This window comes from Panthera onca, chromosome D3, assembly GCF_046562875.1.
Source record: "Panthera onca isolate mPanOnc1 chromosome D3, mPanOnc1 haplotype 2, whole genome shotgun sequence".
NCBI classification, from domain to species: domain Eukaryota; kingdom Metazoa; phylum Chordata; class Mammalia; order Carnivora; family Felidae; genus Panthera; species Panthera onca.
Genome location: NC_138350.1, coordinates 68,097,511 through 68,123,825, shown reverse-complemented (window position 1 = coordinate 68,123,825; position 26,315 = coordinate 68,097,511). Strand labels below are relative to the sequence as shown.

Here is a 26,315-nt window from a genome sequence, read left to right as displayed (position 1 = left end):
TCCTACAATGGAAAACTACTCAGTGATAAAAAGGAATGAACTGCTGATACCAAACCCTGTGGATGAAGTGCTAAGTGGTAGAAACCAGACGCAAAAGAGTAGGTCTGGTACCGCAGCCACAGGAAACAGATCAGTGGTTGCTTGGGGCCAGGGCGGAGGGGGGGTGGAGGGGGGTGGAGGAGGGGGGAGGGAGGTGGAGGACGGGAGAGGGGGGTGGGGGGTGGAGGAGGGGATTGTCTACCAAGGGGCCGGGGACTGTCCTGGGGTAATGGACACGAGCTAGGTCATGATTATGGTGATGAGTCACATGCATGTTTATATTTTTCAAAACTCCTCGAATTGTATACTTAAAATTGGTTAATTGTAGTCTGTGCTGCTGATTCCTCAGTAAAGCTGATTAAAAATAAGGTGACCAGCCATGTGAGACTGTATTTAAGCGTCAGCTGAGGTGTGGAGAAGTTAGAAGTTAGTGTGGTTCGGAGGCAGGGTGAGCACAGGTTAGAGGAATCCTTCACAGAGGGTATGGAATCGACAGCATGCGGCTGTGCCTCGAAGGCCAGGCAGCATTTAGATGGGCAGAGAGGAGAGAGGGGGATTCCTGCGTGTGGAAGGAGTCACTGTCTACAGGGAAAACACGAAGCTTGGCGTAAGGAGATTCAGTTTCTGTCCATAGCTCTGCCTTTAACATCCTGAATAATATTTTGTATTTCCTTGCATTTTAAAATGGCTCTTTAGGATTTGTAAGAGAGCTTGTGTGTTCACTACACTGTGACTTTAACCTTGGACGAACTACCAGTTGTACACCTAAGTTTCTTTACCTGCTCCCATTCTTTTGCGGAGTTAAGGTAGTCCTCGTTTCTCAGGGGACTGCTCTTATGAAGGAGGGACTGGGGTGTAGAGAGAAGGTGCCTAGAAGTTGTGAGGGGGAAGATTGTTGTGGGAAAAGTCTGCAGTATTCAAGGAGGGAGCCCCATGCCACCTCCTGAAAGTGACCTCCCAGTGTTGCCTCCCCTTTAGGGTATTACTCTAGCCTTTACCTTTTGACAGTGATGGCCACTCTTCCCTTGAGATCATTCTCTTGGCTTCCAGAATGTCTTTTCTCTTCTTGTTCTTCCCCTTCTATGTCTCTGGGGGGCCCTTTGCTGTTTCCCCTTTTAGTCATGGTGTCGCCCAGAATTTTGACCTTGATCTTCTTTTCTTACTTGCCACATTATCCTTGGGTGATCACCTGTAGTTGCGTGATGTCAGCGGATGCTGATAACCCTAAAAGGTCTCACCTCTCTCCCAAGCACCAGCTTCATGTTTCTGAACTGCCCACTTGGGTATCCCTGACCATCTCCATCTGGATATTCCTGAGCATCTCTGGGTTTTGTGGCAGAATCATTAAGAGCACAGATACTGGGCACTTGCGTGGCTTAGTTGGTTCAGTGACTGACTTCAGCTCAGGTCATGATCTCACGGTTCATGAGTTCAGGCCCCACACTGGGCTCTGTGCTGACAGCTCAGGGCCTTGGAGCCTGCTTCAGATTCTGTGTTTCCCTCTCTCTGCTCCTCCCCCACTTGCTCACGCACGTGCACACGTGCTCTCTTTCTCTCTCTCAAAAATAAATAAACATTTAAAAAACACAGATTCTGGAGTTTGCCTGCCTGAATTTGACTCCTGACTCCACCGCTAAGTAGCTGTGTGCCTTAAGCAAAGTACTCAACCTTTGCCTCGATTTCATCCTCCCTAGAAAGGATGGATAGTGATAATGTGCACCTCATGCGATTATTGTCGAGCAGTGTCTGACACACAGCGAGCCCTATGTGCGTCCTCGTAGCTACTGCTGCTGCTCTTTTCTTTAAGGCAGAGCCCTGGTCCTCCTGGGCCCTCTCCCTGCTCTTCTGCTCTTCCGTTCCTAGCACATACATTCACGTTCTCAGCCAGCTGCTGTTTCCCAAGTTGGGAACCTCGGAGTCGTCCATGACTTCCTTTCTGTCACTCTCTCTGTTGTCTCTTTGCCTTCCTGGTGGCTCAGACTGCTTTAGCTCGGTTACCTCCTCCGCTCTTGAGCAGCGTAGAAGTTACCTAAAGGATCTGCTTCTAGACCGTTCTCTTGGCAGCCCTTGTCTGTCCTTCCCTCTGGGGGTGGAGGAATCTTTCTACAGCAAGCACGCAGTTATGTACTTGTGCCTCACTCCTCGGGCTCTAGTTTTCAGACTTTGCTTCCTGGAGCCCTGGGGTTCTGTGGCGGGGACTGCCTGGCCACCGTGGGATGAGAGTGCACTGGGGAGAGATTGAGGACATAGACGAACGAGGAATGATCACTTCCTGCCCATCCCTTGCCCCATACTCCCCACCTGAACACCAGACACAACAGCTTCGCTTTTGCCTCTCCCGTTGTAGCCTTGCTGTCATAAAATTCTGGCATTCAGGATGAAGCCCAAGGTCTAAGTGAGACACGAGAGACGCTTCATAAACCATCCCCACTGGCAGCTCAGCCTTAACCCCGTGCTCTGCCATGCGTGTGACACTCGGTGAGCGTGTGTGCCCTCCCATTGCCTGCACTTGGATGTCTGCTTTCCCTTGTGCTCTTTTCTCTGTCCAGATGACCTTTACCCTTTTGCCCCATTTCCTTGGCTGACTCCCAAGTGTTCCTTCGGATTCCGCTCAGGCATCACCTCCAGGGCTGACCTCCCGTTCCTGCCTTCAGGTGCAGCTGGGCAGCCTCATCTGTGTCCCCATAGCTCTCCGCGCCCATCTCCATCGTTGCACTGACGATAGAACCTTCTGTGTACGTTTGTCCCCAACGCAACCACCTCCTCCAGGAGGGCAGGACAAAGACCACGTTGCTTTTGCATGTCACTGTATCCCAGGCAACTTGCGCATTGCCCGGCACATAGAAGGTTCTTGGTAAATATTTGACTTCCTGCCTGCCTCAGTGACTTCGACAAGATGAACTGCAAACCCCTTAGCATGTTTTCTTTGACAGCCCATCCCTGTCTTGCTAAACTTCTCTCTTGCCCCCACTCACCCCGTGGACTTGCGTCGTTCTGGCGTTGGTACTTCCCTCGAGTCTCTCTGTGCCTCTGTGGGCGCTGTTTCCCCTTCTGAGTTCCTCTTCCTCCCCCTGTACGTCTCCCAGCTAGCAACCCCCTAAACGTCAAGGCCACAGAAAGTAGGTTTCCTCCGAAATGTACCCAGCCTTCCTCTGTGTTCCCACAGCCTACTCTTAAGACCCATGGTGTTCTCCAATTTCAGAATTGCAGGCTTTTTGTTGTTGTTGTTTCTTATCACCTTAGATGTGAGCTCCTTGGGAACAAGGAACATGTCTCTTTCATCATTTTGGAAGACAGATGTTCCATTAGCTTCTTCTCCGCGTAGAATCAAGCCCCGGACTTTTGATCCTTCACATTCGGTCTCAGACATCTCCATTCTGGTCTCATCTCCTGTCACTGACTGTGCACCTTCAACTGCAGCCTTTTCAGCAGCTGGTGGTTTTTTTAGCTTGTGTCATATTGGACTCACCGTACATATTCTATCCACATGCTGCTTTCTTTGCTGAAATGTTGGCTGTCGGGGCACCTGGGGGGGCTCAGTTGGTTAAGTGCCTGACTTTGGCTCGGGTCATGATCTCGTGATTCAAGAGTTCGAGCCCTGCGTCAGGCTCTGTGCTAGCACTGTGGAGCCTGCTTGGGACTCTCTCTCTCCCCCTCTCTTTCTGACCCTACCCCTCTTGAGCTCTCTCTCTCAAAATAAATAAATAAACTTAAAAAAAAAAAATGTTGGCTGTTAGCAGGAACTCTCTTGTCTTCAGGGTAGTGTATTCTTTTTATTCCAGTTTTTAAAATGTATATAGTATTTCAAGCATACGTCGAAGAGATAAATATAGCAATCCCTTATGTATGTATCTAGCGTAACAAAAACATTTTACATAGAGAGAGAGAGAGAGAGAAAGCAAGAGAGAGAAAGATTCAGAGAGAGCTAAATCCCTTATTTTTCCCCCTGTCTGATTCCATTTCCTTCCCTTCTTTCTCAGAGAATAATAGCTATCTTAAATGTAGTATTTATCACTTCCATATGTTTTATTCAAATGTTTTATCCATAGAGGACAGGTAGTATCATTTTTGCATTTTTAATACACTATTTAAATAATATTCTTTTGGTCACATTCTTCTCTAAGGGCCCAGCAAACAACATTGTTTTTGAGATGTATCCATATTATTGCGTGTACCTTTAGAAAACTTTAAATTACTACATAGTTTTTCATTGTATGAATATCTCACAGTTTATTTACCCATTCCATTCTTCCTCAGTGTTCTGGTTGTTCCCAGTTTTTCAGTGTTGAACCAGTTTGTAGTGAACATTCTTGTATAAAAAGAAAAGTCTAATCTTTTAAAAACAAGCACTGTGGCAGCCATATCCTGAGTGAATAGTACAGTTGAAAGCCAGCAATTACCCGTTTACGTGCAAACACTCTACGTCTTTACCGTGTACTCTGACCAGCATTAAGCCAGGGCTGGTACTTTGGTTGCAAAGCTTTCAGCAGACATTACTTTTCTCAGCAATCTGCAAGCCACGTCTCATACAAATTTAGGTCATTTTGCCTTAAAAATGTTAAATGCGAGCCAGAAATAGAATGTTTAAAAAAACAAAAAAAGAAGTTGAAAGCTCTGTGGCGGTTAAGACCTGAGGGGAAAGCCTGTTATATTGTAGAAGAATGACAACTTGAAGTAAGCGTGACTTCTCGGCTTCTCCTTCACGATAGAAAGCTGGGAGTGACCTCAACTCCTCTGTTCCCAAAACAGCTTTCTTAAGAGCAGCCAGGAATGGTGGCCACAGCTCCTTGAGGTGGACCATTGCAACATTATCTGCCCTTACTACTCAGATTTCCCATCATGCCCAGCGGAAAGAGTTTGTGTTTGCATTGAAGCTCACTTCCTGGTTTTGTCTTCTTCTAGCAAGGAGAGCGGGTTGTTGGTATTCACTTTTAAAGTAAACAAACTAGCCTTTCTTCTCCAAAGGAAACCATTTCGAATCCTTTCTGCTTTGATTCCTACCGCTCGTTTAATGAGTTTCTTCAGGTTTGATGGAAGTTACCCTAGATTACCTCTGTTGTCCTCTGAAGGTGAGCTCAGGGCATGGACAGAACCCCCAGTTTGTTGAACCCATTAAGCAGCTCCCGAGTTCTGGTATTTTGTGAACTCAGTAGAGTGTGCTGTCTTCTTCAGTGGCCCCCCCTTCTCCTCACACCGGGAAGCTCACTTCTTCCAGGAGCATTTATTGCTTTCCCTTCTTGTGTGGGCATTCGGTTCAGGCCTATGAGTCTTGCCATTCTCTATGCTAGAACTAACCATGCAAATTCTTTCAGTCTCAGAAAACTCCTCTAAAATTCCATTTGTTCCTGAAATGCACTGCGAGCAAAAGAATCTTACCAATTTTTCTCTTTGTGCATTTCCGTGGGGATATACTTTACACACTATCCCAACATATTTTTGCCTTTTATTTTCATTATTTACAGAATAACTTGTATATTTGAAAAATGTATACTGCTACACAGTTCACTGTTCTATTCTTTTCCATTATTCTTTTACTCAGTAGTTTCACTTCAAGGAATTTATCCGGTAGATAGTCGCACCTCAGTATGCTAAAAATTATACAGAAGGGTGTTCAGCACAGTGCCGTTGATAGAAAAATAACTAAATGAAAGTGGAGACGTCGCAATGATTAATAATAGACTAGTTAAATTATGATATACCCGTATGTTTAGATAACCAAGTTACGGCACTCGGTGTTTATTGAATGGATCAAGAAATGCAAAAAGTATGAGGTGCAAAACTGTACGCATTTGGTGGTGGAATAAGAAAGATAGATGTGTGTGTACAGCATTCCTTCATATACATGCCTTGTCGCATATAACATTTCTGGAATCACAGATAACGTAGTGCTGCTCCGTACTGGCTACCAGCGCGTCGTGGCAAATGGGTGTGAACGGCAAGCGTGAGGTTCGCTTTCAACCTCAAAAGGACAAACAAAGAAAACCAAACCTCAAATGGAGAAGACCCTTGGGCAGGTTTCTGGACCTCCCTCTTGCGTTTCTCTCCAGTCTAATGATCTGCCTGCAAATTCCACCTGCCACGCAGCCGCCAGTCCTTCCCTCTGATTTCAGCGCAGCACGACGCTGCTGCATGCTGCCGGGTGCCAGCTTTCCGTACCACAGTCCGGAAGGCTTGTCTAGGCGCACACTCTCTCGTAGGGACCACAGTCCTGCCCTGCGGGTGTTGTACGACATCTGGAAAATGTTGTCTCGTGTATCTCGTCCAGTTTTCCTAGGTGTTAATAGCAGGAAGGCTGTTCGGTACCAGTTAACCCATCATGGCCAGAAGTGGAAATCTTCTAATAAATGTATTTAAAGTCCTTGTTTTTGAGAAGAATGTAAAGCTGTGATAAGCGATAGACTGTATTACATTAGAAAAATAATCTGACCCAACACACTTATTTGAAAGATGAGAACATTGAGATACAAGTTCAAGTGACTAGTAATAGATCACGTTCCAAGTTACTCATAAAGTTCGTTCATATCCCAGACTGTCTGAATCTCTGTCCACTACTGTGGGAAGAAAATTATCCCGTGTTTGAAATATGGTCTTTAAGCTGTCAAACTTTTTTTATGCTTTAGACTCCTTATAATTTAAACATTCTCCTCACTTCATTTTTTGTCTTTTTGGTAGTATTACTAATCCTGCTATTAACACAGGCATGAAAAAAGTCACTACATGTATATTTTAGAATAATTGACGTCTTGTGGAACTCTATAATTCTCTATAAAACCTAGAAAAGGAGATACTCATTCTTTTTTTTTTTTTTTTTTTTCAGTTTGTTTTCCTTGCTGTCTAAAAAACACAACAAAGTTCTGGAACAAGCCACACAGTCCTTGAGAGGTTCACTGAGTTCCAATGATGTTCCTCTACCAGATTACGTAAGTAGTTACCTTACTTTGTCGGCAAGAGGTTTTCCTTTCATGGTTAGGTTCGTAAGAAACAGTACTCCTCTCTTCTCAGTGTCTGTCTATGGCCACGACGCCTCTACTGTGCAGAGAAAGAAGTGATGTCGCAAATCAAGGAAGAACTTTAAATGATTATTATCAAGTGGTTAAAGAAGTCAAACCTAAGCCAGTGATTGTTAATAATTTGGACTCTTGCGGGGCGCTCGGGTGACTCAGTCGGTTAAGCATCCAACTCTGTCTCAGCTCAGGTGTTGGTCTCAGCATTGTGAGTTCAAGCCTCGTGCTCTACGCCGGGCGTGAAGCCTACTTAGAAAAAAAAATAGGACTTGTTACCTTAGGCAAGAAACCCACTCAAACTATTACATAAAAGCACAAGGAGCAGTTTTATGGAAACTATGCAAAGGTTTCTCACTGAACTCAGGGGGGACAGGTACACCTAGATATCAGAGAACCAGAACCTGAAATTGAAAAGCCTTTTGGATTCAAGAATATTTTGTCTTTCTGAGGCTTTAGTTTAGTTTAGTTTCCAGGCTCTGCTTCCTTTTGCTTCGGTATTATTCTTGTGCTGCTATCGGCCAGATTTCCCCATTCGTTGACTGGGACCTAAAACAGCCACTCCAGCTTCCTCCCTCCCAAGCTGTAACATGTCCTGTGAGGGTCGTGTCTTCAGCCACCTGACCAGAGTCATGAAGTCCTCATTCTCACTTCACCTGGGAGAGAGAATCCAGTTGGCTCTGTTCAGATCAGGATGCTACCCTGGTCCTGTAAGCCATGGTCAGGGGACAGCAGCACTAATGTACTCCCTTGATTTCACCCACTTCAAAGATAAAGAGCTTATTACCACCTAACTTCAGAGGATGATGACAGAATAGAATGGGAGCAGCTCGGGGATGAGCATTATGACAGGAAGGAGAGAACATTCAGAGTTCCTTTAGGGCAGTGTCACTAACTGCAACAGTTCTTATATTTTGTTGGAACATGGCTTAGATGATGATGCTAAAAATCCTCATGTCATAAACCTCAGAACTTGTCCATCAAGTCTAATAAGGACTCCCTGCATCCCCCGACGACAGCTCAGTGGGTTGATGTTCAGAAACTTCACGAGAGAATTTTGAAGCTCTGGGTTTGAAGTGGTGATGCATGCCAGACAGCCGGAGAGTTGTTTTGTTTCCTGTGGTTTGTTTCATTTCTAAATGGCTGTGCTGATAGGAGACTGTGGGAACAGCACCCGGTCCGGGTAGCAGTCGCTGACAAACAAGAGATAGCCGTGAGCGTTCACAACCCGACCCGTGCTGTTTGTCTTCTTTTGTGTTTATTGTGTGCGTGTGTGTGATGCTGTGATCTGTCATTCCCATTAAGGTATTAAGTTTGTAATTCCAAAGTATTTCTCTCTTACCAAAAAAAATATATATCTTTTCCTAATTGAATATTCTGAACTTAAAAAAAAAATAGCATAATAGCTCACTTCTATCCGAGCCATGACTTGTTATGGGAAAAATATTTCTTCCTAATCACTTCTTGGAAACCTCAGTTGGGGCCTCAGAGTGGCAGTGGAGATTGTGTTTATTGAGAGCTTGAAGTCAATGCATCTGTAAATGTTTTGTGATTTCTTATACAACTGTCATTTGCTTATGTAGTACTCCTGTGTCATTTCTTTCACAACAATGTGTTGAATGAATTTAGTCTTGACATTGTGCCAGCAGCATCCTCCTGTAATCAGAGACCAGAAAAATGACAATGTCTTTGAGAAAATGGGTCGTGTTTAATGTATTCGCCAATCATGGTGATTATGCAGTGACGGGACAGGTTGAACTCCCAACGGACATATGACCTCTACTGTTGAACTTGACAGTTTTTAGAGTTGCTGACTTCTTCTTGCATGAGACTTTCACTGAGTAACAGTGAATTCCCTAAAGTATCTGCTCCATAGAAATGCTGGGAAAATTCCATTTGGAATCTGTCATTGACAGTCCTCATTTTAGCAGCCATGCCACAACATACTCCAAGTGCATTTATGAACTTGAATTTTGCTGCCTTTCCTTAGAGTTAATTGAAGAGGGTGGGTGGCCCTGATTCAGTGGTAGTGACAGTAACGGAATCACTGCAAGGCAATTGAGGAACACGATGGCAGTCGTAAAAGTAAGTACATGTTCTTCTTCCGAGGTAACCGGCTGTTTTCACTCGTCATTCCCAGTGTTCAAAACACCATGAGCGAGGTGCATATTTGAAACCACATCCTCACTGTCACTCTCTTTTAAATTGGTCACTAACTGGGAGGGGCGCCTGGGTGGCTCAGTCGGTTAAGCCTCCGACTTCAGCTCAGGTCACGATCTCACGGTCCGTGAGTTTGAGCCCCGAGTCGGGCTCTGGGCTGATGGCTCAGAGCCTGGAGCCTGCTTCCGATTCTGTGTCTCTCTCTCTCTCTGTCCCTCCCCTGTTCATGCTCTGTCTCTCTCGGTCTCAAAAACAAATAAACGTTAAAAAAAAAAATTTTTTTTAAATAAATAAATAAATGAATTGGTCATTAACTGGGAAAATAAAATGTGTTTCCTTTTTCCCTCCCTAGAAATTTTAATTAAATGTCTCTGTCACCAGCCACATAAAGCTCTGTGTCCTAGACTGATGCTTTCGACCACGTATTTGAAAAAGATGGAAAAGGAAAAGGAAAGGGTCTACATGCAGCAGTGGAGATTGAATGAGTTTAAATAAGTGCTTAAAATCAGGAATGTGTTTTTCTTCTCACTGTAATACACAGAGTGCTTTGAGTCTACCTAGAGGTTTCTGAGTATATTAAGAAAATATTTATTCTCATTATAGTGTGTAATTCACAAGCCAGTTGAGTAACACCACAGAAAACAATAGCAAGCTACCAAAACATCAGTATTAATTCTTTAGTACAACCTTGTTTGTCAAAACATCTCAAGGGAAACCTGAAGCCTTCCACCAAGTTCCAGATAATGAGGGTACTGGTCCGGCTGCTTGACAGGAAATAAAATTTCAGTGAAAAAAAATTGCACTCAAGTCCTCTTTGGGGAGAGAGAACCCGTAGTGCAGAGAGTCATAGCTGGTTCTGCGGTCTTTGTACAGGGGCAACGTACATGTTTCGTGAAGCACATGAAGTTCAGTTGACGACGTGGCCGCGCTTTGGTATCTTTATATCAGGATTTCCTAAAAGTTAATTCAATGACTAAAGGGACAGGAGAGAATTGTTAGAATCTTTCAAGATTTTTTAAAATTAAGAATAAGTCTCAGGGCGCCCGGGTGGCTCAGTGGGTTAAGTGTCCGACTCTCGATTTCGGCTCAGGTCACGAGATTGAGCCCCGCGCCTGGCTCTGTGCTGACAGTGCAGAGCCTGCTTGGGATTCTCTCTCTCCCTCTCTTTCTCTCTGCCCCTCCTCTGCTTGCTTGTGTGTGCTCTCCCTCCCCCCCTCCCCCATAAATAAAGATTTCCAAAAAAAAAGTAAATAAAATAAAAATAAGCCTCTAAAACAACTTTGGTCATATAAGAAACCTGAATCTAGAAAGTGAAACAAAAATAACAAATGAGTTTAGTTGCTTTTTAAACTATAACCGTGGTTTTTCAATTATGAATGTTATTACAATGTCACATAAGCTTTATTTCCCTAATTTCTAACAATCATCTTAGCAACTATTTGAGATGAGAAGACTAACTTTATTTTAGGTGGAACCATAAGGAACCAAATTATATTGTCCTTTGATCATCAACAAACTTGGGAAACTTTCTGTAGGACTGACTCTACCATCTAATAAAAAAAAATTTTTTTTTAATGTTTATTGATTTTGAGAGACAGAGCATGAGCAGGGGAGGAGCAGAGAGACAGGGAGACACAGAATCGAAAGCAGGCTCCAGGCTCTGAGCTGTCAGCCCAGAGCCTGATGGGGGCTGGAACTCACGAGCCGCGAGATCATGACCTGAGCCAAAGTTGGACACTCAACCGACTGAGCCACCCAGGTGCCCCTCTACCATCTAATTTTAAATGGTGAATTCAAGGATGTAAACCAAAAAGACCCAGCCAAAAAGATTAAGGAGACAGAATCAGAAAAAAACAGCTGAGGTATAAACAGCAGCTAAGAGTTTATCATTGAATCTAAGCAAGTATAATGCTACTAACTTACATCTATGTGTCTGTGTACACACACATACATGCACACACATCCCAATGGTTTTCAAAGTCTCATTTTTATTCTCCTTCTCCTGTACCACTGTAGGGTAGAGTTGTCCAGAAGCTACATGGTCAATGATCATTTCATTGCTCTGGCAGCTCACAGAATGCGTTGTGTTCTTGTGTTTTAAATTGTTCTTGGCTTTAATTTGTAATATAATAAATACCACTATATATAATCCACATAAAAACAGTTTCTTAAGAGCATCAGAGATTTTTAAGAAGATAAAAGGCTCTTGAGATGAGAGGACCAGTGGTATACATGATCTGTTGCACACACACAAAGAAGGAACAACTAAATATATGCTCTTTTCTATCCTGTAATTGTTTCATTTGTAATATCTTCTCTCCTAGTAGGATTGAGTGCACTTTGAAGTGCGCATGAGTCTCTTGTGTCTTAGGCTGAAAAAAGGAGGCTAAATATTAACTGGTTAATTGATGGGGATGAAGCTCTGTCTCCGCACGCCTGCACGCTCTTGCCGGTGTCCAGAACTGAAAAGGAGTCTCAGGCCTAAATTATATCTGTATGACATTTAATTTGAATGGTTTAGTCATTTTCTTAGTCAAAGAAGATTAGTTTCCAACACATGTCATGGATGTGTGTAATTTTTTAAGCTAAATTATATATTTTCTCATTAATTTGTACATGATCTTTATATCACAGTTGCTTCTTTCCTGGGGTGCCTGGCTGGCTTCCTCAGTGGAGTATGTGACTCTTCTTTTTTTTTTTTTTTTAATTTTTTAATTTTTTTAATTTGCATCCACGTTAATTTGCAACCACTGTTGCATAGTGCAACAGTGATTTCAGGAGTAGATTCCTTAATGCCCCTTCCCCATTTAGCCCATCCCCCCTCCCACAACCCTTTCAGTAACCCTCTGTTTGTTCTCCATATTTAAGAGTCTCTTATGTTTTGCCCCCCTCCCTGTTTTATATTATTTTTGCTTCCCTTCCCTTGTTTTCATCTGTTCTGTGTCTTAAAGTCCTCGTATGAGTGAAATCGTATGATATTTGTCTTTGAGTGACTAATTTCACTTAGCATAATACCCTCGAGTTCCATCCATGTAGTTGCAAATGGCTGGAGTATGTGACTCTTGATCTTGGGGTCATGAGTTCAAGCCCCATGTTGAGTATAGAGATTACTTATAAAAATTAAATCTTAAAAAAAAAAAAAAGAATTGTCTCTTTCCTATTCAAAGGGTAGTTGTAGCGTTTTTTCCTTTTAGTTCAGTACACATAAAACAGGTTGTTCAACGTCAACTCGATCTAATAATTTGCTGTCTTAAATTGTAGCTTCCTAAAGAGCAAAAGCCATGTATTTGAGCTTTCTTCTGATCAAGTCTTGACTGCTTATCATTATCATTCTACATGGAACCCCAAAATATTGCTAACCCTGGAATATGTCATTTGACTTACCTTTTGAACCAATACTCTCCTGGCTCTTGTTTATTTTTGCTTTTGGACATTTCATTTCTTCAGAAAGAGGCTACGAGGTATTCTGAACTGATTCTGTACGACAAGGAATTACTTTTGGGTGTTTATTCCAGTGATGGTGACATTAAGAAAGATCTTGATCAAACTTCTATCCGGGAATTACTTTAGCATGATGTGAGAGGTAAAAATGAAGTAAGCATAGCGCCTGTACACAGGGAATCTGAGAGGCTAATGAAAACAAGTGCACAACTAAATTACAATTCCATGTGACATATTTTATAAGGTGGCTATAACCAAACCTGCGGGGTTTCAGAAGAGGAAGAGAACAATTTGGGGGGAGTAGGAAAGGAATTGGGCCGGTTTTCATGGAAAGGAGTTGCAATTTGAGCTGGGTAGTACTTTTAAGAAGAGAGATTAAGTCGGGAAAATAATCCAGGAGTTCTGCTTCTTGAACAAGGGCATAGAAGTGAAAACGGCACGTCGTCGCCATAGGGTTTCTCGTGTGTGACAGGGTGTCTGGCGTGTAAGAGCGGCTCACACCATACCCAAAAATTAGCTCAAAATCTAGCAGAGACCTTAAATGTAAGAGCTAAGACTATGATATCCTTAGAAGAAAATGCAGGACTAAATTTTAGGTGACAAAAGAAAAACATGTAAATTTGACTTCATCAAAATGTAAAGCTCTTGTGCTTCAAAGGATATCCCATCAAGAGAGTGAAAAGACAGCCCACCGAGTAGGGGGAAATACTTGCAAATCTTATATCTGATAAGGGACCAGGATTCGGAATATGTAAGGAACTTTTAACAGCTCAATCACAAAAAAGGCAAACAGTCCAAATTTTAAAAACGGGTGAATCTTTTGTAAGCTGGTTCTGTAACGTGTATATCTTACGCATAGCTATCTGGCCTTGGACAGGTCATTTTGCCTCTCTAGACCTCCGTTGCTTCGTCTGAAAATCGGAGTAACAGTAGAATCCACTACGCAAGATTGTTGTCAGGATTAAATGAGAGTCCAGGTAGGATCCTTGGCACAGCCAAGTGTTTAGTAAGTGTTAGCTCTTACAGATGTGCTGTGCAGTTCATGTTTGGGAAGGATATTCTGGGGCAACAGGAGTTGGTTCGGAGGATGGAGATGGCTCCACACCCTCTAGTGACAGGGAAAATTCCTGCAGGCTACGTGTGACCCCATCAGATGGAGGGGGAGAGATAACGGGAGCCACCATGAACTGACCACAGTTGAGTGGTACCATCAGGAAGCATCTTTAATCTGTCTTGAAATATCTAAGTAGTTATTTGGCACCAAAGGGTGAATCTCAGCCCCATAGAGGGGCCTTCACTCAGCATGCTCCCTGATGTTAGAAATATACCAGGGCTGAGTGTGTCCCAGAGTTCCTAAGATGAACCAAACCAGAGTGACCACCAAAAGCAAAAGGAGTGTCTTGTGTTGGCATTTTTCGAGTCCATCAGCCACTTTTCCTGAATGCCAGACACTCCACTAGGCCCTGGGTGAGGCAGGAGGGGCTGGATGCTCACCGATCCCTGGATATACAACTAAGCACTTTTTTCCATTGTGCTTGCGTCTTGCACGCGAAGGGGGGGCGTGTCCACCTCCCCCTAGCTCTCTCATCATGTGCTAGCTTGGATGCAGGAAATCTATTAAGAGATTCCAGGGTCCATAGTATGGCAAGTGCATGGACCCCCGAATCATCTTACTGAAAGCCAGTTGGGTACCCTGTTGGACTGTGATGCAAGAGAGCAATAATGCTTTTACTACATTACAAAAGAAAACGGGCACAAAGGATCTGAATAGTCATGTCTCCAAAGCAGATATACAGGTGACTGGTAAGCGCTTTGAAAGATGCTCAACATCATTGTCAGAAAGTGCAAATTTTGGGACACCTGGGTGGCTCAGTCAGTTAGGCATCTGACTTCAGCTCAGGTCATGATCTCACGGTTCGTGAGTTCAAGCCCCACATCGGGCCTGGAGCCTGTCTCAGATTGTGTCTCCTTCTCTCTGCCCCTCCCCCACTTGTGCTCGCTCTCTCTGACACTCTCTCTCTCTCTCTCTCTCTCTCTCTCAAAAATAAATTTAGGGGTGCCTGGGTGGCTCAGTCGGTTCAGCGTCCAGCTTCGGCTCAGGTCATGACCTCATGGTTTGTGAGTTCGAGCCCCGTGTCGGGCTCTGTGCCGACAGCTCAGAGCCTGGAGCCTGCTTCAGATTCTGTGTCTCCCTCTCTCTCTGCTCCTCCCCTGCTCGTGCTGTCTGTCTCTCTCTCAAAAATAAACACTAAAAAAATTTTTTTTTAATTTAAAAAAAGAAAAAAGACAAAAAACTGAGAACAAACTGAGGGTTGATGGGGGGTGGGAGGGAGGGCAGGGTGGGTGATGGGTATTGAGGAGGGCACCTTTTGGGATGAGCACTGGGTGTTGTATGGAAACCAATTTGACAGTAAATTTCATATATTAAAAAATAAAAAAAAAAAGAAAAAAAAAAGAAAAAAGACAGTGCAAATTTCAACCACAGTGAAGTTTCCACCACCAAGATGACTTATCAAAAGACAGAAAATCACAAGTGTTGGTGAGGGTGTGGAGAAATTAGTACCCTCATTCAACTCATGGTGAGAATGTAAAATTGTGCAGCTGGTTCGGAAAACAATCTGCAGTGCCTCAATAAGCTGAACATGGAATAATCATATGACCCAGCATACGATGATACTCTCAAAGAATTGAAAACAGAAGTCCAGGCGAAACGTGAGTGGTCATAGCACCTTTATTCCTAATAGGCAAAAAATAGTAACAATCCAAATACCTATCAACTAACCAAGAAGTGTGGTATATCCATACAATGGAATATTATTGGATAGTTAAAAAAGAATGAAATACTGATAGGAGCTTCAACATGGATGAACCCTGGAAACGTTGTACTAAGTTAAAGAAGTCAGTAACAAAAGGCCACATGTCATTCATAGGAAATGGCCACAACAGGTCCACATCTTACAGAGTTAGGTAGTGGATGCATCGGACTGGGGATGTGAAGCAGAATGAGGAGTGACTGCTGAGGAGTACAGATTTCTTTTGCAAATGATGAAAATGTTTTAAAATGAGATGGTGGTGATGATGCACAACTCTGTGAATATACTAAAAGCCACTGAATTGTACACTTCAAATCAGTGAGGTATATGGTGTATGAATTTTATCTTGATGAAGCCATTTTTAAAAAGTAGTGCTTGGAGCACTAGGAAAAAAGAACTATTTGTCGAATGGGCTGGATAGATACCAGCTTGACTGGCATTGTGGCATAAGGATGAATGTCGGAGAATAAAGCTCATACTTTGAAAAAGTTCATATATTCAGGGAGGGAAACTGTGTCTTGAGCAGTGATTTGACTTGAGAAACTGTTAAAGTCAGTCAGATCTGCAGCTGCACAAAGGTGTGTTTGTTTTTCAGCCTGACTTACGAACAAAAAAGTGCAAACAAGCAAAATATCCGTTAACGGGGAACTGATTAGAAAAAGTATAAATTCATCCAGTGCGATATTCTGCAGCCATTTTTATAAAAACCAAATCCAGGCCATATGGGTTTGTGTGAAATGTAACACTTAAGTAACCAAACAACAACAAAAAGAAAAGAAAAAAACCCCAGAAAACAGAGAACTTTGTAGTATGTAGGTTATACGTACATTTAAAAATACGCCTTTAGTTTTTCTGGAAGATGCATAAGAAACTAATAAATAATAGTCACTAATAAATAAATAGTAGTGGGGAGTCAAACTGAAGGCCAGCAAGGGCAGAGAACTTGTACTTTTTACCATATACTTTTCTTTACAGGCTCAGTTACTGAAATTTTTGCCAAGGACACCCGGGACTTACTTTTCCCTTCCTTCCCTCCTTCCTCCTTTCCTTTCTTCCTTCCTTTACCATTTTAAGATAACTTTTGACTTACAGAAGAGTTTTAAGGAACTTCCATATACCCTTCACCCAGCTTTCCCTTTTGTTAATATCTTACATGACCACAGACCATTTATCAAAACTAAGAAATTAACCTTGGTCCGTACTGACTCAAATCCAGATCTCATGGATGCTTTACCAGTTCTATCACTGATGCCCTTACCCTTTTCTAGGATTCAAGCCAGAATCCCACGTTGCGTTTTGCGTCACGTCTCCTTAGTCTTTCCTTGTCCTTCTTGACCTTAACATTTTTGAAAAGTACTGGTCAGTTAGTTGGTAGGATGTCCCTCAGTTTGGGTGTGTCTGGCATTTTATCACGATTAAATTGACGTTATGCATCACTGAGAAGGGTACTGCAGAGGTGACATGCCCTTCTCGGTGCCTCATGTCAGGGAACGCATGACGTTAGTGTATATTGCTGGTGACGTTTACCTGCATTTGCCTTGATCGGTTCACTATAGTGATATCTGCTAGGATTCTTGACTGTGCACTTGCTGATTTTTCCCTTTGTAATTACTCTGTATTTGGGGGAGATTCTTTGCGACTGTGCCAGTATGCTGTTTCTGCTTAAACGTTATCCCACAAATTTTAGCATCCAGTGATCTCATCTGCATCTTATATTGCTGATTTATTAGTGATTTTCTATTTGTCTCATTCCTTTTACATCTGTTGAACAGTTCTGCAAGGAAGATTTGTCACCTGTCCTCAACGTATTCATTTATGCAGTTATGTATGTATATCAGTGTGAACTCATAGATCCTAATTTTATTCTTTCTTTGTCTTCTAATCCAGGGCTATTGCTATTTTGTTGTTCAGGTTATTCCAACTTTGGCCATTAGGAGCCCTTTGGGGGTGCCTCCTGTGCCCTTTGAATATGCTCAGACCTTTTTCTTTTTCTTTTCTTTTTTTTTTTTTTTTTTGAGATATTCAAGATGTTCTAGCTCATCAGGTGTTTCCCCTGCTCCAGCTCTGGAATCCACCAGATTCTATAAAGAATCAAGATCTTTATAGCTGCTTTCATAATGAAGAAACTGCTCTTAAAAAAACCAGACAAGGAAATCTTCTAAATAACGTTGGTAAACATCTCTAAAGAAACAACTGCTTTGATCTCAAATAGATCTCAAGCCCCACATTGATTAGGTCCCAGGAAGTTTCTTCTTTAGTACAATTGATTTTCAAATTCAAATAAATAAACCCTCTAGCAAGTAAGCAAACCTCCCCCCTTCCACTACTACTTTAATTACAAACCAGGCCTGACTTTAACATAATCAAACCGATTTTCTTGGTTGTATTGTAACTTGGCTTTGGACCCACTTCTGAACTAGACGTTTCAGAAATGCGCTGAGAATTCTAAGGGCAATATTTAGTTGGAAGACTCTCCTCTTATTAAAAAAAAAACAAACAAAATTCTTCATTCTTAAAAAGCACACCTCCATTGAGGGAAAGAATATTGCCCTTTCCTTATTCCTGGAAAGGATGTTTGTCCTGTCTGTTCTTAAGGAGTATGGTAGAGTATTCTTTTTAAGGACTTTTAAAGAACAATTATCATTAAAAATACTTAAATAACTCTTATGTTCTTTCCTCTGGCTTGTAAAAGGAAAATAGGATGCATTTGCATTGAAGTCTGGCAATGATTAATTAACTTTCGAAGCAAAGTTTAAAGAGTACAGAAAATAACCCATGCGTATTAAATTCAGTAGCAGTATGTGAATATATTTATAAAAACTAGTGATAATGGGGGTTTTTTTCCCTTTCCCATTGTGCTGAAAAAATTCTTACCTGCTGCTGTGCAGAGCTAATATGAAAATACCTTTTCCTGTCAGTCTCCAAGTTTTATTTATTTAAGAAATCTTAATTTAAATTTTCTGTTTCCTCAAATTTTGAATGTTTTTCTCTATTTCTCCCTTTCTGACTGAGTTTGTAGTTCCTAATAGGAAGAAAAGAAGTCTTCTATTTGGAATTTTCTTTGATATATCCTTGATTTACATGGCAAATAGAAAGCAGCTGTCTATTTAAGCATCTAATTCTTGAAACCATAGTCCCCTCAAGCGTCATCTGGAAATAATGTAGCTTGTAAAACAAAGCTAAGAAGAAAAGGCAATGTTTGTTTTATGTGGGATGAATGATTTCTGTTAGGGTCCTTTAATTCGGCTATTATGAGGGTTATTAAAAAGCAGTATTACAAAAGAGGTTTAAATGAAAAGAATTTTTTTGAGCTGGTATCTTATTATTACAGTTGATTATAGTCAAAGCTGCAAATGTTTTATAAATGGCACTTTATTTTTGTTTCTCCAAAAAAGACCCCCAAAAACCAGTAATCTTATTCATTGTATGAGTGGAAATTCAACTCTTTCCTTAGCTGATTTAATTTACGAAACAAATTATATTTGAGAATTCAGCTCTCCCTGTTTTTCTGGAAGTTTCATGGATTTCTGAAAAATTCTTAAGAATCCTTACAAGAACATTTGAGGAACACCTTACAAATGCAAAAACGAACGTGAAAGCATCAGAGTTTTATCCAGATTTCGGGTATTAGAAGATTCGATCAACACCAGAGAAAGTTAAGCCTAAATTGTTTATTAATTTACTCATAGATTATTTGAGTTTTTGAGATGTGAGTTTGGAGGCCTCTGTCATGAGAAGCGGTATATGGAGGGAAGTAGAAAGGCAAGTTCATTTGTGATTTGACATTTGTTAGAGGTGTTTTCATGATTGGAGTATATTGGTTTTCTTCTTTTGTTAATACAACAAAGCAGTTGTTTTTGGATAATTGACATATAAGAACTAAATTCAGTCCTTAAATGTACTTGCTACCAGGGAAATGATATTACTTAGCATGTTTGTTTAATAACGAATAGCGCATGGTTAATTATTTTCATGCATTTGAGGCCCCTTGTGATCTCTCACCTGGTACCCTCTGTGATCTCAACTTTGCATTTTGATTGAGGTCACCAGAAGAGTATTGTGTTGTTGTGAAACACGTCTATTTTCCTTGAATGTGCAATGCTAGCTGACCATGTCAGTGACTGATTTAATGCCATCCTTGTTTGGATCATATTCTAAGGCTACAAAGTACTGAGCCTTTAATAATTAGGTACGCTCTCTCTTACGAAGTTGTTTCATACTGGTCACGAATTCAGATAAGAGTAAGAGTAACTTTTGTTTCACTGTGCGTCGCGCTTTCGCTTATTAACCAATTCCAAGTACTAAATTCCCCGTACCCATTGGGAACGCTCCATGATATCATCACTCATACTTGCCTGGTGAACAGTTAGTGATAACGGTTCCAAAGGAGCTATGCATGCATAAACACGCTCCATATGGCACTTGAAATTCCTTATTCTTTCCTCCCACATGTTGTTAGCTGCTACCATTTTTTTCAGGTACCTTTCTCTTCCCTGGGAGGACACCAGTAAAGATAAAACTCTCTGCCCTCTTGAAGCCTACCTTCTCATAGGGAGAGCTCTGTAACGATTGCAAGCCCGGGTGAATGAATGAACAAATGAATGGCCTGTTAGAAGATCCTGTGGGAAAATGGAGGATAGACAGGGATGGAAAGCGCTGGCAACGGGAAGTTAGTGGTGTCAGTGGGCGGCCAGTGGAGTGCCTTCCTCATTGAGAAGGCAACATTTGAGCAAAGACAAGTCAGGGGGCTGTGCCAAAGACGTGTGCTGGTGAGATGGAACAAGGCATGCACAGGGCTTCGGGCAGGAGCGGCCATGAGCCTGGCAGGGTGTTGAGGCTGGGAAAGAGATGATCTGGATGCTGTGGATAATCACCTTGAACAACTGCGGGGTGGAGGAGTAATCCAGAAAAGTTTGAGATAGAGCAACAGCCTGAGAAGCAGAAGACCTGTGCTCCGTCTTTTTCTTACCTTTAACTTGCTGTGAGCTTTGGCGACTTACTTTGCCATTCTGACGCTTGATTTCCTTGCCTTTAAAATGTATCTTGAAGTAGCTTTTTTGCGTGTAATTTCCTTAACATTAGCATTCGCTGGTTCCCTTATTTCTGCGAGGATGCACTGGGTAGACAGAAAGGGATTTGTCTGGATGATTGTTGGAATGCACAATTGGAGGAGACTCCACTCGCCTTGTATTCGGTGTGAACGATGTCCCCTGAAACACGGCCTAGAATATGGTATGAATATTGTGCCCTGGAGTTACACGGCGGTAGTGGGCCCAGGTGTAGGAAGAGGCTTAATAGGAAATACAGAATCATGGTGCAGATCCTTTCTTTAAGGATTTGAGACAGACGTTTTTAGATGTCACAAAATGACGGACATATTTGTAGATAAACTAAATATCAGCCTATGTTTTATAGAATGCTATAAATAAAAAGGCTTCCCTGAGAAGGCATAGTAAAAATTTGGGGTGGTTTTCATTCAAGTCTCCTATAGTAGAAGGGCCTTTAACTACATCAGTATATAGAGTGGTTGAGAGTGTCGCCTTTGTGAGAAGAATTCTCAGAAGATGGACCCAGCCTTATATTTTTTTTAGTTTCCTGAAATTTCCCTATGGAGGCAACAAAGAAAATGCACCCGCACTCATTCACACTAACATCTGCAACAAACGAGATGGCAAAATAACCACCGGAAACCCAGAATCCAAGAGAGTGGATACAAACTACCAAGAACTACAAGATCCCTGTAGTGTCTGTGTGGGAGGAACTAGAAGGAAGCAAAGAGATCTGAGAACAGGAGGACCCCAAAGTAGGCAGAAGGGACTCACTGGAAAGCATACTGGAGAGGCCAGTTTGAGAAAAGCACCTGAAACTCTTAGGGGTTTTGCATACTCTAATTCACAGTTGAATGTAAGGCGTCTGCTGTAAGATCTGAAGGAGTTCTAGACTTCGGGCCCTATGAACTTTTAAAACTAAACAGCTGAAGCTTTCTTCTAGAACCAAACCCCACACTGACGTGAAGCTACTAGAAATACAGCCCACAGAGAAGGTCAAGGACACTAAGCAAACTAATAAAAAGTTCAGATAAATGTCGGGCTAGAGAAGAGAGCCAGAAGATCCCAAAAAGAATGTGGCGGTATTTAGGAGCACTTCTCAAAAACTAAGAAAGGTTTGCCCTAGTGTCCTGAGACTAGAAAGTGCTAGACCCACCCCTCCCTCCTAAAATGTTAGGAAAACTAACTTTATTAGAAATGAGCACAAGAGAAAGGTCAGTCAAATCCAGTGCAAAGATAGAAGATAAAAGAAAATGAAGAGAATATCTGTAGTGATAATGAAAGCATGAGATGCACCCATAAAATAAATGAAAACTCTTACATAACTTTTCAAAACAACTAAAAGAAACTAAGAAAATGATACAAGTTAAAATAGAATGGGGCTCCTGGTTGGCTCAGTCAGTGGAGCATATGACTCTTGATCTCGGGGTCGTGAGTTCATACCCCACATTGAATGTAAAGCTTACTTAAAAAAATAAGTACTGGAAAACAGTATGGAGGTTTCTCATAAAACTAAAAATAGAACTGCCCTACAACCCAGCAATTGCACTACTAGGCATCTATCCACGGGAGAGAGGTGTGCTGTTTTGAAGGGACACGGCACCCCCATGTTTATAGCAGCACTATCAACAATAGCCAAAGTATGGAAAGAGCCCAAATGTCCATCAGTGGATGAATGGATCAAGAAAATGTGGTATATATATACAATGGAGTATTACTCGACAATCAAAAAGAATGAAATCTTGCCATTTGCAACTACATGGATGGAACTGGAGGGTATTATGCTAAGCGAAATTAACCAGAGAAAGACAAAAGTCATATGACTTCACTCATATGAGGACTTTAAGAGACAAAACAGATGAACATAAGGGAAACAAAAATAATATAAAAACAGGGAGGGGGACAAAAAAAGAGACTCATAAATATGGAGAACAAACTGAGGGTTTCTGGAGGGATTGTGGGGGGGGGGATGGGCTAAATGGGTAAGGGGCATTAAGGAATCTACTGAAATCATTGCTTCACTATATACTAACTAATTTGGATGTAAATTTTAAAAAATAAAAATTAAGTTAAAAAAATAAAGATTTTTTAAATTTTTTTAAATAAACTTTTTTTAAAAAGTAAAAAAAAATAAGTAAAACAAAAACATAAATCAGAAATATAAAAACTGAAATGGGTAATTTTTTTTCTTAATAAAAGAATCATTTCAGAAATGTCATCTATACACAGGTATCTAGTAAATAAATACAATGCCTTAGTAGAAGGTGAAAAGGATGAAAAACTTGAAGGCAAAAAGGAATGAAAGAAAGAAAAAGGATTTGAGAGAAGCTAAAGAATATAAAATACGAATCTCCCCCCCCCCCCCAAAAAAAAAGAGAAATACTAAAAGCTATACTTCAAGAAAACTTTCCGAAAATAGAGAAGAAAACAGATTCGAAACTGCATGTGGAAGGACAGTCGGTACCAACACAGAGATAAAGAGAAAGAAATTGAGGGGTAGCCAGGCAAAAAAGACCAGGGCACTTTTAAGGGAAGAAAATCAAACTATCAACAGACTTTTTGACAGCAGTGTTTTATGCTGGAAGAAAATGGAATTACATATTGAAGATACTCAAAGAAAGCACATATAAGCAGGGATTTTATACCCCACCAAACTGACTTGCAAGTAAGTCAGGCACAGACAATCTTACGAAATGTAGGAACTCAGTATTGTTTCCTTCCTGAGGACTGTCTCCTACTCCTGTCTCTGAGTAGTGACCAGCAAAGGTTTTCCAGAAAGAGCCAGATAGTAAATGTTTTAGAGTTTGTAGGCCACATGGCTAGTCTCCATTGCCTGTCTTTGTACGGGGTGTTTAGTTTTTGTTTTGATTGGTTTATGTAGCCCTTTAAAAATGTAAGAACCATTCTTAGCTCAAAAGGTCGTATTAAAATAGTCCACAAACACGATTTGGCCCATGGTTCGTTTGCCAACCTCCATGCTAGAGAAGGAGCTTTGTACAACCACGACGATTGGACAGACCACACACATAGACTGGTGCTACATTTTGCTCAATAGAAGGTTAAGTGAGAGGCAGAAAGGAGCAAGTGTAGTGAGTGAAGGCTGTATTTCTGACAAGTCTTAAAATACGGAGAGGACCGTGGGGAGAACATGTGAGAAGCAGAATAAGCTTGCTGATTAGAGGTAACTAGGAGTTCGAGGATTATTATTTCAGGTCGGATTGTGGGAGAGAAGTAGAATGTAAGAGAGGCAGTTAGCTAATTTCAGTATCGCTTATAGTAGTGAACCAACAGAAAATGACGAAGAATGAGAAGATGAGAGAAATGATATGTTTTTCAAATAAAGATGACCATTAGAATAAAAACACAGACTTCCTAAATACCAAAAAAATATACTAAAAGACAAAATATAAAAAGACAGCGAACAAAATAGACCACATATCAAAAGTCTCCTTATTGAAAAAAGACTTAGATACGTATGAGTAGAACATAAAATTATATGAGAGCGTTGGCACCAACCAAGCTGATCTTTAAGGCTCCCTCCGTGAGAACTGGTTGGGTAACCTTCAGTGCATTCACACAGCAGTGTCCTGTGCAGCTATAAGAACAAATAAATACTTCTATATGAAGCTCTGCGTGCCACCACATCATCATCCTCAGGATAGGTTGGTGATATCCACTTGTATCTTTTTTTTTCCTTTTATTTATTTTTGAGAGAGAGAGACCGAGTGCGAGCAGAGAAGGGGCAGAGGGAGAGGGAGACACACAATCCGAAGCAGGCTCCAGGCTCTGGGCTGTCAGCACAGAACCCGACGTGGGGCTCAAACCCACAAACCGTGAGATCATGACCTGAGCCGAAGTTGGAAGTTTAACCAGCTGAGTCACCTAGACACGTCTATTTTGGGGAGGAAAAAACCAAACAAACAAACAAACAGTGGGGGCACCTGGCTGATTCAGTCGGTAGAGCATTGACCCTTGATCTTGGCCATCTGTTCGAGCATCACACTGGGGGTAGAGTTTGCTTTAAACAACAGCAACAACAATGGAAGGATAAACTGTAAACTGTAAAAATGTATATATATATATATTTTTTTTTTTTTTTTTGAACAGTCACCTCTAAGGAGAGTGAAGGAAAGTGATAGAGAGGGATAAGGCAAGCCTCTGAAGAACTGAAGAACTATCTATGTAGTTCCTCCCATATAGAGTTGAACTGAATACTAGTGATGATACAAGAGCAAACCTCTAACATGTAAATACATTGGAATAAGGGACGCCTGCGTGGCTCAGTTGGTTAAGCTTCCAACTTTGGCTCAGGTCACGATCTCGCGGTTTGTGAGTTGGAGCCCCGCGTCAGGCTCTGTGTTGACAGCTCAGAGTCTGGAGCCTGCTTTGGATTCTGTGTCTCCCTCTCTCTCTCTCTCTCTCTCTGCCCCTCCCCTGCTCTCTCTCTCTCTCTCTCTCTCTCTCTCTCTCTCAAAAGTAAATAAACATTAAAAAAAATTTTTTTTTTTAAATACACTGGAATAAATAAACCTAAATGTATAACCAGTTGGTGGCGTATCCAACGAACCAAGTGACTCTTCATACTTGGTAGGCTATACCTTAAGGACATAATTGAAAACAAAATTAAACTGTTTCACTAATCTTATGTGTGTAGAAGGCTTGTCATTGTTATTTCAAGAAATGTGTGTGTAACATGAGATAAAGCCAATGAACAATTGTACAGTATTCTAATTTCGCTTCGCTCATTGCCTTGGGAACCTGGATTCTTGGCAGGGAAGCAGCATGTGCAGATGTAAAATAGGAGAGATTGAGTAACACCCCTTTGATCTTAGTTTGAATAGGAAGTACCTGTATGGACTCCTGTTCTTGTTTGTTTAATACCTCTGGCTGTGGTTAGTTGTCCTCCTCCTGCCTTTTGAACTCATGGAAACAGTGACCCACCCAGTTACGCAGTACCGAGCGCCGCTAGCAACCAGGTTTCCACTCAAAGGAGTGAAGAATTTATCCTGCCTTTTATACAAGATGGTAAGAAAACAGCAGAGAGGGGAAAGTTCCTCTTTGGAGAAGTAGTCCAGCTAACAACTGAAAAGAGAGAATATGATCATTTTGCAGACCTTCATAAATTAATGGATCTGAGCCCTGAGCATGAGTGACGCTGAACTTACAAAAACAGACAGCCAGACCTCATGTGCCCTCCAATGTGGGACACACCACCGTTTATGAAGTAGTTTTGTTTCAAAAGGGAAAAAGAGTCAAACCTGATCTGATCAAGCCTTTAGACTCAGCTGCCAATATGCTGGAAACATCCAGAACAGAGAAACCTTCACCACCATCACCAAAATCCAGATCTCAAGGAACTACATAGGACAAATAAGCTGGTTTATGCAACTAATCAATTGCGGTGAAAAAAGGAGAGAAACACTTTAATAAAGACCAGTTGCACTATAAAAACTTTATTTGGATCCTCATTCTGTTTTTTAAAAAAGAACAGAAAGTTTTTTTGACCTAATTGGATTAGATTGACTGGGTATTTGATAATTTTCAGAGATTGCTGTTAACTTGTCTGTGTGTGAGAATGGCATCACGGTTATAGTTTTAAAAAGAAAAATGTTTATCTTTTGGAGGTACTTAACAATATGCTAATGACTGAAAGATATGTCTGGAATTTGCTTCAAAATAACACTTGATGGGGAGGAAATGGAATATAAAGAAACGAGACCGGTATGCAAATTTAAAAAAATACAGAATTTTTTAGGGGTGCCTGGGTGGCCCAGTCAGTTAAGTGTCCGACTCTTGATTTCAGCTCAGGTCAT

At 41.5% G+C, this 26,315-nt stretch overlaps 1 protein-coding gene across 9 annotated transcripts in view; it reads left to right on the top strand.

The window, feature by feature from the left end:
- Positions 1–26,315, top strand: part of DYM (dymeclin) — a 352,663-nt gene that overhangs the window by 238,718 nt on the left and 87,630 nt on the right. For all 9 annotated transcript variants that reach the window (XM_078435252.2, XM_078435253.2, XM_078435255.2 and 6 more), the window contains one exon: positions 6,857–6,959. In XM_078435252.2, the coding sequence (XP_078291378.1) occupies positions 6,857–6,959 (103 nt within the window). The remainder of the gene's footprint in view (positions 1–6,856; positions 6,960–26,315) is intronic.